The sequence below is a fragment of the Terrapene carolina genome, unplaced genomic scaffold (genome assembly GCF_002925995.2).
Source record: "Terrapene carolina triunguis isolate 2854851 unplaced genomic scaffold, T_m_triunguis-2.0 Scaffold95, whole genome shotgun sequence".
Taxonomy (NCBI): domain Eukaryota; kingdom Metazoa; phylum Chordata; order Testudines; family Emydidae; genus Terrapene; species Terrapene triunguis.
Genome location: NW_020664446.1, coordinates 53,436,292 through 53,449,053, shown reverse-complemented (window position 1 = coordinate 53,449,053; position 12,762 = coordinate 53,436,292). Strand labels below are relative to the sequence as shown.

Here is a 12,762-nt window from a genome sequence, read left to right as displayed (position 1 = left end):
AAATCCCCATTCACCTGTCTTCTTAAAGAAAGAATTGTTTCTGCAATGCAGGGCCTGAAGGAAGCAAAAGTGGAAAAGTGCAAACAAAGCATAATATGGGGGGGAGGAGGAAGTGACTCCTGGTGTCCCAAGGGAGCCATAATACATACAGAAATTGTTTTAAATATTCTCAGAATACAGCTGTAGTTGTTGAGTGCAGAGTTATCTAGATACCTTTTTTTATTTTCAAGTGGTACTGGTGCCTTTGAAATCTTGCGCAAAGTTAATGTGAAAAAAAAAAAAAGCCTCAGCTGGGCAGTATTATGAATGACAAATGCAGCATATCAATAATGTGTAGAACAGATGATATAGCATGTTAATGACATCCATTATGGTAAGGTGGCAACTAAAAGAGAATAAATGGTGAAAGTGATGGTGCAGTTTAATCAATGAATCCCTTTGCTACAATACAAATGTTTTCCAGAGGAGCCTCAAAGGGATGTGTGTATGGTTTATGACTGCTTGCTGTAGCTCTGCAATTGACCTAAAATATTTGCACTGCTCACTGGGTCTGAAACAAACATTCGTAGTCCATACATGTGTACCAGATAAGATACTCAGTGGACAAGGGAGCACATAGTACTCCATGTGAGGACATAACGCCGATCTATATAATGGCAGTACAGTATTATCAATATTATTTTTTATTCCATCTTTGGCACACTCCAGTATTTTCTGTTATATTTTTTGACCACCCCCTGTTCATTAAGCAGAAGATTTCACGGAGCTGTTCTATTCTACCCTATCTAGGTTCTTATACCATCCCTTTCTACATAGCATCTGAACACCTTCCAGCAATTCATTAAGTGGCATAATTAATATCTGTTGAGTGTGGTTCATTTTCTCTCCCATGCTCTCTTTAGGGGGAGAATGTGTGCGTGCGTGTGCAGTGCAGAGTTTTATTTTAGTAGGGCTTTGTTTTTAAATGTACAAGATGCTCTGTGTTTATGTTAGAGAAGGCAGGTCAAAGAAATGTGTCTTGCAGATGGAGCAGAAGGTGGTGTGGTTTGTGATGGTCCTTAATTCTTCTGTCCAAAATGAAGCCCACAGTCTCTCTCTGAGGAAGAGAGGAGGATTTGTAATATGGCATAAGAACAGCTATACTGGATCGGACCAATGGTCCATCTCGCCCAGTGTCCTGTCTTCTGACAGTGGCCAATGCCAGGTGCTTCAGAGGGAATGAACAGGACAGGTAATCATCAAGTGATCCATCCCCTGTCGCCCATTCCCAGCTTCTGGCAAACAGAGGCTAGGGACATCATCCCTGCCTGTCTTGGCTAATAGTCACTGGTGGATCTATCCTCCATGAACTTATCTAGTTCTTTTTTTAAGCTTGTTATAGTCTTGGCCTTCACAACATCCTCAGGCAAAGAGTTACACAGGTTGATTGTGCGTTGTCTGAAGAAGCACTACATTAATTTAAAGTGTCAGTAACAAAAATCTGTTCAGGTACATGATGCTGAAGGTCAAAATTTACAAAAGTGTCCTATGATTTTGAGATGCCTTAAGTTTAGAATAGGAGTACTTGTGGCACCTTAGAGACTAACAAATTTATTTAAGCATAAGCTTTCGTGGGCTACATAGTGCATCCGAAGAAGTGGGCTGTAGCCCATGAAAGCTTATGCTCAAATAAATTTATTAGTCTCTAAGGTGCCACAAGTACTCCTGTTCTTTTTGCGGATACAGACTAACACGGCTGCTACTCTGAAACTGTCAAGTTTAGAATGTGCATCTTAAGACACAGTGGACCTGATTATTGGAAGTGCTGAGCACTTCCAGCTTAGATTGACTTCAACTAGAGTTGTTGGTGCTCAGCACCTAGACAATCAGGCTCCGTATATCTAGATCTAGGGACCCAAAAATTGAAGCTTCCCAAAATCATCTCTCATGACACTTTTGAATATTTGGCCTGTCAACATTGCTAAGAATTAAAAGTTTAATTCAGATTTCCAAGATCTCTCTAAAGTAGGGTTGCCAACCCTTCAGGATTGTCTTGGAGTCTACCGGAATTAAAAATTAATCTTTAATGAAAGATTATATCCAGGAATACATCCAACCAAAATTGGCAATCCTACCCTAAAGCAGAAGGGAAGATCTTGCTTATTGATGGAGACAGAATGTTGGTGGTTGACAAGAGGCTAGGCTGGTTTCTACATATGGCTTTCACTCTGGATAAAGGATAATTTTTCAGTGCAATATAAAAGGTGTTTGAAAGGATCTAAAAAAAAGAAGAGGCGAGGTTGTTCTGATTATTAATCTTTTTTTGGAATGTTTTGATCCCCAGATCTAAACGGCCAGCTCCAGTTCCAACAGCCACACTTAAAGTTGACTCTCCCAGGCCTGTAATTCCCCATCAGAAGGTATGTAACATATTATCTCTTTAGTGCTTCTTGTTATTTGACTCTAACATAAATCACATAAACATAAATCGGTATCCGGTCTAATCCTCTCCGAGCACCTGGAGCATTTCTGACTTTTTTTTATTCTGTTCTCTTCTAGGCTGTAGGTAGCTAAGCCTATCAAAGCTTCCCAAAATATACAGTCATTTCCCAAAGCACTTGAGGAAAAACCCCATTAGCATATGGCTCAGCTCAGCTAAAAATTGACTAAAACTGACAACATGTTGACTTGGCTAGACTAGATGATATTAAGGCATTTTACAATCTTTATTGGTAGCTGTGCCTTCTTGTCAGGTGAGTTAATAAATGTGACACCAAAAAATAGAGGATAATTTAGGCCAGGTCTACACTACCGCGGTAGTTCGACGGCTGGACGCGATAAGTCGAACCAGGAAGTGCTCGCCGTCGACTGCGGTACTCCACCTCAGCGAGAGGAGTACCGCGGAGTCGACGGGGGAGCCTGCCTGCCGCGTGTGGACCGCGTCTGAACCGCGGTAAATTCGAACTAAGGTATGTCGACTTCAGCTACGTTATTCACGTAGCTGAAGTTGCGTACCTTAGATCGAATTGGGGTGTTAGTGTAGACCAGGCCTTAATGTAAAGATGAACAGAGAATGATGGGGAAAGTGGATGGCTTAGGTTCCATGGACTAAGTCCATCTCCTAGGATATAGATGTCCAAAAGCCATCACCACCGCTAGCATTCACTGTCTAGTTAGCAACTGTGTCTGCAGTCTCTGTAGGGTGGCCAGAGACTATGAATGGCTGCAATTGTGTATCTTCCTATCCCTAGATATGAGAGGTTGTCTGAGATGGGGAGGGGACATGATAACAGTTTTCAAGTACATAAAAGGTTGTTACAAGGAGGAGAGTGAAAATTTTTTCTCGTTAATCTCTGAGGATAGGACAAGAAGCAATGGGCTTAAATTGCAGGAAGGGAGGTTTAGGTTGGACATTAGGAAAAACTTCCTAACTGTCAGAGTGGTTAAGCACTGGAACAAATTGCCTAGCAAAGTTGTGGAATCTCCGTCATTGGAGGTTTTTAAGAATGGGTTATACAAACCTGTCAGGAATGGTCTAGTTATTATTTAGTCCTGCCCTGAGTGCAGGGCACTGAACTAGATGACCTACTGAGGTCCCTTCCAGTCCTACACTTCTATGATTCTATGCAGTGCATTGGCAGCGCAGTGTGGAGGAAATTTGGACTACCAGTGCCCAGGCTGTACTCTTATTGATTGGATAAACAGGGAAGTGCAGTCCCTACTCTCAATCCTACCTACTCTGTGAGGGCTAATTTCACACACACACACCCATGACATAAAATAAGAAACAAGACAAACCATTTCAGATCCCAAATCAATAACAGAGAGTACACGTCAGCTTCAAACATTTCTTATAAATACTGTGCATTCCAAATTCTGAGCTCAGGAGGTTTGTGTCTTCCCTGCAGCAGCTGCTGACATGTTGAAACTAACATACAAGATATCATCTTGGGGCGAAATGTTTGCTTTTATTTATTAATTAATTTTGTGAAAATTTGAAAGGAACCTGCTCAGTCATTTTTGAGTCAAGTCAGAAACAATATTATGTCACTCAACTGCCTTATGGGTATTTGGGCAGGGAAAGAAGAAATGTTAAAATTTATCCTGCAGGGAGTTGTTCCCCTTTATATATTTTTTCTGAAGAATACAGAAGGCACTGTGGGAAAGGAAGAGGAGTCAAAGTGTATGTCCATTTGCTTCATCCAGAGAGATGATGGAAATGTCTGCCTCTTCTCATACTAGAATATTATGGGGCTCACCAGTTGAGACTGTTATTTTGTGGGACAGAAGGTTATTGGAGAGGAAATACGGAATATCACTATGAATTCTCATGGAAAAGAAGAACGTTCCATTCTTTTGTTTAGAACTGTCTCCCACTTCACCAGCCCAGTAGGGGTTGTTTTGTTCTGTATTTCCCTGAAAGGAAATTGTCAGAGAATTTTTAGCCTCCAAAGCAGCCTGAGTGACCTAGTAAACTGTTCATCTCTTCATGTATTGGAACTTCTCCAGGGCTTCTACGTGACACACTGACTCCCAGGAGCGTCTGAATGGATGTGACAGACCTGCACAGCTCCAGAGCTTGCTCATTCATGGGCAAGCCATAGTTTCAAGAGATCACATTTTGATAACTCCATAATTAACTATACTCCATGTCTGGCAAATGTCAATTAAAAAACCTCCTAAGTAGTCACTTATCTTACCAAAGTTGTTTCTATCTGGTAAATATGTAAGAAGGGGGAAGGGAGGAGGTTAAATACATATTATCAATTCTTTAAAATATTGTTGGTTTAAAAAAGTCATAAAGATATCTTTGATATAGTTGCTGGAGTGTCAGCTCAACTTGTATTTTCTGTTTTAGCCCTTCATAGTGTTATGAGAATTAAAGATCTTAGATTGCCTAAGCACAGACATTTAGTTTCGAGGTGCATCTCACCTTAAAGCTGAACATTCTGTAGGTGAGGGAGTAGGTTGGATGTAGGATTATTTCTGGTGTTTGCTAAGGGTTTTTCAAAGAGCTGGGATGTGGGTCCTATCCCATTTCCAAGAGTGCTAAGAGGTTTCTCACAGCTGTGGATCAGGTTGGCTAGATCTCTTGTCTGGGAGTATGATGTGTGGTTAGTGGCAACTAGGAGTGGAAATGATGTTGTTGGGGTAGCATTTCTGGCAGGACTGAAGAGAGTTTTACACCTCAGAGGTGAGTCATGGTATTTGTCCAAGGTGATACTGGAAAGAAACTGGCAGTTGTAGGTCAGCTTAGGGTGCTTGTCCAGGGATTCTGGGAGACTTGGACAGTTGGGATGGGAATGACGATGCATGTCTTAGAGCAAGGCGATTGGGGGTCAGATGTATATCCAGAGGTTGTGAGGGAGTTCAGTCCCTCTCATGTTGGGCTAGGAGGATTGCAGTAGATGCATGCCAGGTCACGTGTGGTACATGTAGAGGGAAATTGTCAATGAGTTCAGTAGCTGAAATGAGTCCTCTTTAATGGTGTATTGGGAGGGAATTATAGTGGGAACATGAATGTCTTGAATCACTAAAGCAGAGATCTCAAATATGGTATAAAAAAGATCTTACTGATGTAAACTAGTATTTCATGTATGTTGAGGTAAGGTATGTTACAGTAAATATATTGTTAAAATAAAGTTTTGTTTAAAATAAAACTTGTTACTTTTTAAAAGCCATCTTAGAATAACCTTAGCATTGGGGGACTGGCTGGTTTAAGGGACTGTCAATGAGACACAGAGCTAGGTGTCTAGTTCCAGTTGATCTGATGGCTACTGCAGTGGCCCATATGAAATTAGTTTGATTTCATTTCAGCTCCCAGAGAGCAAATGGCTACATTATAAAACCATCATTGCCAAGCTGTCCTCTCACCTGTAGGGGTAGTCTTTCCGGGTCAGGGACAATGCATGCAGCTAAGGACTCTTGCATGTGCAGACAAGTTCAGTGGCTGATATAAACCATACACATTATTTCTGCTGACTCAATTGTAATTCCTGCTAATTTGCAAGCATGTATTTCTTTTCAACTTCTATCAGCAGCTGATTATATAAGAACTCATATTAGGTGCAACTTCAGCCTATTGAAAGGCACAATCAATTTTTTTTCAGTTTGGTAGGAATGCTCCCGCATCCCCAGTGGAGCCCATTGTCTCCTCATTTTCTTCAGCTAATCTGTGTTTTGAGCTGAACGTCTGTGATACATGAGATCAACTGGGCTGCGGGGCTGCTGGAGGGAATGAATGTTTGATTGGATCACAGTATACTTTTTGCTTACCAAACAACTCAAAACAAGATTAATCATTTGCGAGTTAAATGAAGCTGTTTGCACAGCTCTAGGCATGAAATATGGAAAGAATAGAAGGATATATCCAAGACTGAGAACATTTGTGATTAGAAGTCATTCAAAATGGAGGAAAGAGAGATGGGGACTCTTCCAGAGAATTGAACTAAAGGTTCATAAATGCTCTGTGTTCATGCAACATAAGGGTTCATAGTTAAGCATCTACAAGTGAGGAAGTATGAAATTTAAGGGTCAACACACAGCCTTAACTCTGTCCTTTTGCATATAGGCATTATGATATAGTGTTTATTTATATCATCATATTCTGTACTATTTATGAAATATGATGCTATAAAATTATTATGGTAATTAATATGTCTATTATGGTAGCTCTCAGAGTCCCAGTCAGAATCTGAGCCTCCTTGTGTTTATGAATAGTATATTCTACAATACTGTGAACTTGTATGTAAAATAACCAGCAATCATAGTTGGAGGAAGGATGGTCTTGTTGAATAAGGCACAGAACAGGAGATCTGTGTTCTATTCCTGACTGTGCCACAGACTGCTTGTGTGACCCTGGACAACTCACTTAATTTCTCTGTGCCTCAGTTCACCTGTCTGTGAAGTGATGATAGTAACAACTAGCTTCTTAATATGGGTGTTGTAAGGCTAAATTAAATAATTAATGTTTCTAAAAACTTGAAATCATTCTTGTAGACATTCAAAGAATTGGTATAATATTCTAATTAAAGACTGTATCCCAATTCATAGTAAGGTCAGAGTTAACATTACCTTTCATACTTCCTGACTTGAGTGCTTAACAGTGCAGTCTCAATAGTGCATTAACACAGTGCCCTGCTGGGGGTCCGCATACCCAGATGCCCCTTGAGTCCCACCTTTGTACTAGAGCAGAGTTCACACCATGGAATGAATCCATACAAGTTAATGTTCATTTAGTCAGCTCTTGTTCACCCTGGTCCATCCCTCCCCACTCCCACATCCCTAACCCACACAATGCCCGTAAAGAGACTTCTTTGGGGTGAGGATGAAAGTGGAGCATGTTGACAAATTGGCATACTGTTTTGGTACCTCCCACTCTAGAAGCCAGTGATGCCCATGTTGAGGTTCCCCTCCTGTCCCACAGGTGAAGGGGAGTGTTCTGCCCTTAGAGAAGTTAGACGAATATTAGAAAGTAAAAAAAAAGGTTTTACTGAGAACAAAGAACGGGTCATAATAAACTCTTTTCACCCCCAAATGTTCTGTGTTCTCCTCTACATAATCATTTTTAAGCTCATCCATTGATGTGGTATCTCACCGTTACACTGGAAAATTAGAATCCAGCTGCCTGACTTCTTCATGTAGCAAGGGATCTCAACAAGGTGACAGCATCTTTCTCTAGGGAGGAAGCCAATGCCCAGTGTTAGAGCCTCCTCTTCTGGTCAGCAGAAAGGTAGCAACAGACTTTTATAGATGAAAATGTTAGCTCATTTTTCCAGCCACAGAGATAATTTGATAGGGTGGAATGGGTGGAGGGGGGAGAAGATGGGGAACAAGGAAATGTTAGTCACTGCTGACTACTTATAATTTCATTAGATATAATGGTAAGAGATGTTCATTACTAGAAGCCTGACATTCAGATTTCAGAAGTGCAGTAAATTTTTCCTTCATAGGTATGTTCTTGCCACTAGACTGAAACAAACAGAACAATAATTTAATCTAAAATATACTCTTATGAATGAACCAAATAACAGGTACTTTATCAGTCATGAGAGGAAACAGCCAAATAAGCTGATCAGTGGAAAATGGTTCTTTTAGAAAATTATACTGAGGCTGAAAGTCCATATCCCCATCCTTCCACTTTACCCCACAAATTGCCCCTTGTCTCCAAAAATTCTCACAGTCTTAACTTAAAAACCTCAAACATGGCCCCCTGGTTTCCAGTATAAACTGTAGGACATAGTTCTGTTTTCCTATGCCAGTGATCAGCTATTACAATAAATCAATACCAACATGCAGTTAAGAAACCTAGCTAGAAAATATTTGAGGAACATAACCAAAATTCCCCCAAAAGCTAAAGGATGGCAACCCCACCAGCCTTCATTTTCTGTCCCCTTACCCACAGTATTTCCTTTCCTATAACCATCCCTTTATTTAATCTACAGTTCTGCCAAATATTATTAGGTTGCTTTTTATTGATTAAAAATGTTTCTCTCTTCTAGAGCTCACGCTAACACCACTTAATAATTTCCCCCCACAGTACCCTTCCCTATATCAGAGGTGAGGGGAAGGAGTCCTGCATTAAATTTTCATTGATTCTAAAAATTTTTTTTCTAGTTAACCTACAGATCTAGCTTCATCAGATGCTGTATGTTCCTTCTGTTGTTGTTGTATGTGTTTTACCTTGATTTTTCCGTCCTGCCAGGATGTACAGCTTTCAGAATGAGAGCATCTATGTAATTGGTGACTCATTATCTGAGAAAGGATTGTGCATTTGTTCCTCTTTAAAAATATATATTTTAGGTGGAAATCCTGTTTTTTATTTGTTTAATGATACTTGGACGCCTGTAATAGGCAATTACCAAGGGTTATTTGCAGACTTTTTTTGACTGAAGTGTGTGATTAATTATGGACAAAATATGTAAAAAGCAGTAATTTGAAATATACTATTAAGATAATTATTTCCATAGCCTCAATGGCCTCACACCATAAAGCCAACAGTGGATAATTAGACCCAATGCGAGTAACTAATATTCATTGACAATGACATTGTTACCCACTCTGTACATTTCAGTTTGAAGGCCAAACTCTGCTCAGGCTTACACCCTCTGCAACCCCATAGAAGCCAGTGGGGTTGCAGATTTGAAATGTCCAAATATGACCCTGCAAACCATTATAGCCCTGTATGGGGCAGAGTGCCCCCAGGGGTCACTGAGGGACTTATGCTGAGTAGCAGTCCCTTCAAAACCTTTGAAAGGTTTAGCCTTCAACTCCAGTCTGGAGCAGTGTTCTTGGCCTTTGCTGCTGCAGGGGCTACATCCCTTTTTAGATACGCTCCCCTGGGATGTGAGTCCTGGCAGCAACACTGACAGGCATTCCAACCTTGTGCTTCCAAGAATGTGGTTATTAATTATGGCTTCTACGTGTCCACATGCACAGGGGTGGGGAAAAGGTGCCCCCTCTACAGCACTGAATCAGGGTCAGCGTAAATTAGCTGTAAGACAGGACTCTAAGCTTCTGGGATAGATTGCAAGTTGATATCACATATACACTAAGAAATCCACAAATTCCCCATTCATCCAAATGCTTTATCTAGTGCCTCACTATACACTGGCGTTCAACAGATACAACAATGCCGGAAAATGTCTGCTGCTGTCCTGTTTCGTTCAAATCATATAAATAAACAGAAGGAAAAATAAAGCTTACAATCTAAGTATAGTAGAAGGGTTTTACAAGAGGTACATGCACTTAAGATTGGAATTTCTTTGGGGCAGAGACCCTCTTTTTGTTCTGTGTGCCTAGCACAGTTGGATTCCATGCCTAGGGCTCCTAAGTGTTATGATAATATATATAATAATTATGCTGATTGCTCATGGATACTCCATTATCAAGTGAGCTGCCAAAACATAACAGAAAAAAAAGTCTCACAAAGACACCTTCCATGAGGAGAGTTTGAACTATTGAACTGAGGTATCAACCAGGCTAAAAGATGAAAGGGAATGGATTTATTGGAACTAGCTTTGGTTTAATAGCAAAACAGGGGCACAAAAAGTTGGGCATTATAAAGACAAAGACATGCTGAATACTAGTGTGGTGGATTTATGAGTTAGATTTTCCAAACACAAATTGGAAAACCATGTTCTTAAGATCTAGATGGTCTTTTATTTCAAATTAAGGAGAAAACAAAGAGACTACATACATTTAAAATGCCCATGAGAGTTAAAACAGAGCATCTTTCTCTTGCTCTGTAAGATCCTTCATCTTTAATCTTCTCGCAGCCGTTCCCTCTAGCAGACAGACAGACTTCTTAAAGAAAATACAAAAAAACAATATCCTAGTTATGATACACCACAGTGAGCCAACCATGGAAATATAGGCAGTTTAGTTGGATCTAAAGGTTCCGTCCTGCCAGGTACTCTGTATGCCCTGAGAAATGCTGGCTGCCCTCAACTCCCACTGACTTATGTGGAGTTACACCTGGGGTGAATTTGTGCTGAAGAGGCACAAGGCAATGCTCTAGATCAAGAGTTCACAAACTTCATTGCACCGTAATCCCCTTCTGACAAGAAAAATTACTACATGAACCCAGGAGGGAGGACCAAAGCCTGAGCCAAAGCCCAATCCCCACCGCCCTGGGTGGGGTGGCCAAAGCCAAAGCCCGAGTCCCACCGCCCCGGGTGGGGAGGCCAAAGCCCAAGGGCTTCAGCCCCAGCAGGGAGCCTGTAACCTGACCCCCTCCACCCAGGGCTGAAGCCCTCGGGCTTCGGCCCCGGGTAGTGGGGCTCAGGCTTCAGCTTCGGCCCCGAGGTGGTGGGTCTCGGGCTTTGGCTCTGGTCCCGGGCCCCAGCAAGTCTAAGCCAGCCCTGGCAACCCCAGGGTCGTGACCCACTTTGTGGTCCCGACCCACAGTTTGAAAACCGCTGATCTAGATCACAGCAAGCACTAGCTCAAAACTTTTGAATGAGAGGGAGCAGGGAGAGGAGGTGAGTTGTCCTTTTCATAGTTTATGGTCTAATTCTCTTACGATTTGCTGATTATTTTTTGTGTGGAATGTGTTACTGAAAATGTCATTATTTCCTGTTTTCAATATTAACCTTATTTAATCTGTACTTTGCAGCATTAGTAGGAAACCATTTATTGACATTATATTTAACAAAACGCATAATTTTCTATTATTTTCCAGAGTGGGTTTTAGAAAGTTAAGATGTGCTTCTAATGTGAGGCACCAGCAGGAGGTCTTGCATATGTCTGATATTGGGAGGGCTTCTTGAGACCCTCACAAAGACAATATTCCATAGTGTCCTAGCTTGAAAAAAACATCCAAATCACAGATGTGGAATTATACTCTTAAGGTGCAATTTCATGCTCAATGCCTGTTTAACTTCCATTCATTTAAATGGAAATTATGCACACGCATAAAAGAGAAACTATACCTGTTGGTTAATACACCTTCTTGAGTTCTTTCAGCCTACTTGCTAACCATGTTGCATGGCCTTATTAGCATGACCTGGAGCCTATGAGAAGAATGCAGTTTAAGGGCTTCATTAATTTTAGGACTGTTCGTGAGAAATTGAATGCTGTGATTTCAGAAACATTAGGTCTTAATTTCTAGCTAATAGCATAGATTTTTGTACTTGTATATTATTGCCTCAAATGGGACTGACCTCAAACCATTCAGATTTCCTTAATTATCATAGTAATGAATGGAAGATATAGTCTATCAAATGATATCTAATTATATCTTCAGCTAATAACAGAAGCTCTTTTGACATTAAATTTTAACTTGTATGTTTCAACTAAAAAAAATGCCTGAGTGTGTAGTCCCACCCTATTGAAAGAAGATCAACTGAATGTTCTGTTTTATCAAAAGGCTGGCTACCTCAGCCACTAATCTATTTGTCTCAAGTGTATGAATATATACAGAAAGCGATAGATATAGATATATTCTTTTTGCATGTGTTCTATGATTGCTCTTTTTTTCTTTTCTTGGCCTGCATGTTTGCTACTACAGGACCCTGCTTTGGAAATCAGTGGCAACAGAACAACCTTCAGTCCTCTAACTAGCACAGCAACTGGGCCTTTGGGTAGTATTTTAGCCACCAATGGAACGTTTTCAGGCTACCTCAGCAAGCAGGAGATCAGCTGTTCAAATAGCTCTTCCTTCTTAAAGACCACTGCAGTTAGAACTTCCATGGCCTCTCTGTCTGTGACACCTGACATTTCACCTGCAAAGAGTAACCTAGGTTCAAAACTAAGTCCTGTGTTCACTGATGGCAGTAGTCGTAAACACCAGCTGAGCCCTGCAAGGCAATATAACAACCCCATTGGCCTTTACTCAGCAGAGACTCTAAAGGAAATGGCTGAGATGCATAAATTAAGTCTCAAACGAAGGGCTTCAGAAGGTGGACTTCCTAGAGGGTAGGTAACATGGTGATTAATTCAATGTTTCAGTAAGTAAGTAATTAGCTGAAGAATGAAGTATAAAACCAGTTACTATACTGTGAATTTGTCTTGTAATTATCATTAATGATGTCCTGAAAAATAGTTATTAAACCTTTCCCCACCTCAAACAGGACAAATGGTGCTATTTCATAACAACTCTTGGTCTTTGGTATCCTGGATTGTATTACAGATTGGCTACTGGGTATCCTGGCATGAGGAGGAACACTGTGGTTAAGGTACCTGTGACTAAACCAGCGTGTTGGTATTCTTCAATTTAATTCTCTATACTTAATCTGGTTGACCTGAATATCAACTACAGTCCTGTATGGAAGTTGCTATAAA

The 12,762-nt window shown here is 40.7% G+C and overlaps 1 protein-coding gene across 1 annotated transcript in view; it reads left to right on the top strand.

Annotated features, from left to right (window-relative positions):
• Window positions 1-2,323: 2,323 nt before the first annotated feature.
• Window positions 2,324-12,762, top strand: part of LOC112113530 (LIM domain-binding protein 3) — a gene marked incomplete at its 5' end in the record, with an annotated part of 78,856 nt that continues 68,417 nt past the window's right edge. Inside the window, one exon of the mRNA XM_026651090.1 lies at window positions 2,324-2,399. Within this exon, the coding sequence (XP_026506875.1) occupies window positions 2,324-2,399 (76 nt within the window). The remainder of the gene's footprint in view (window positions 2,400-12,762) is intronic.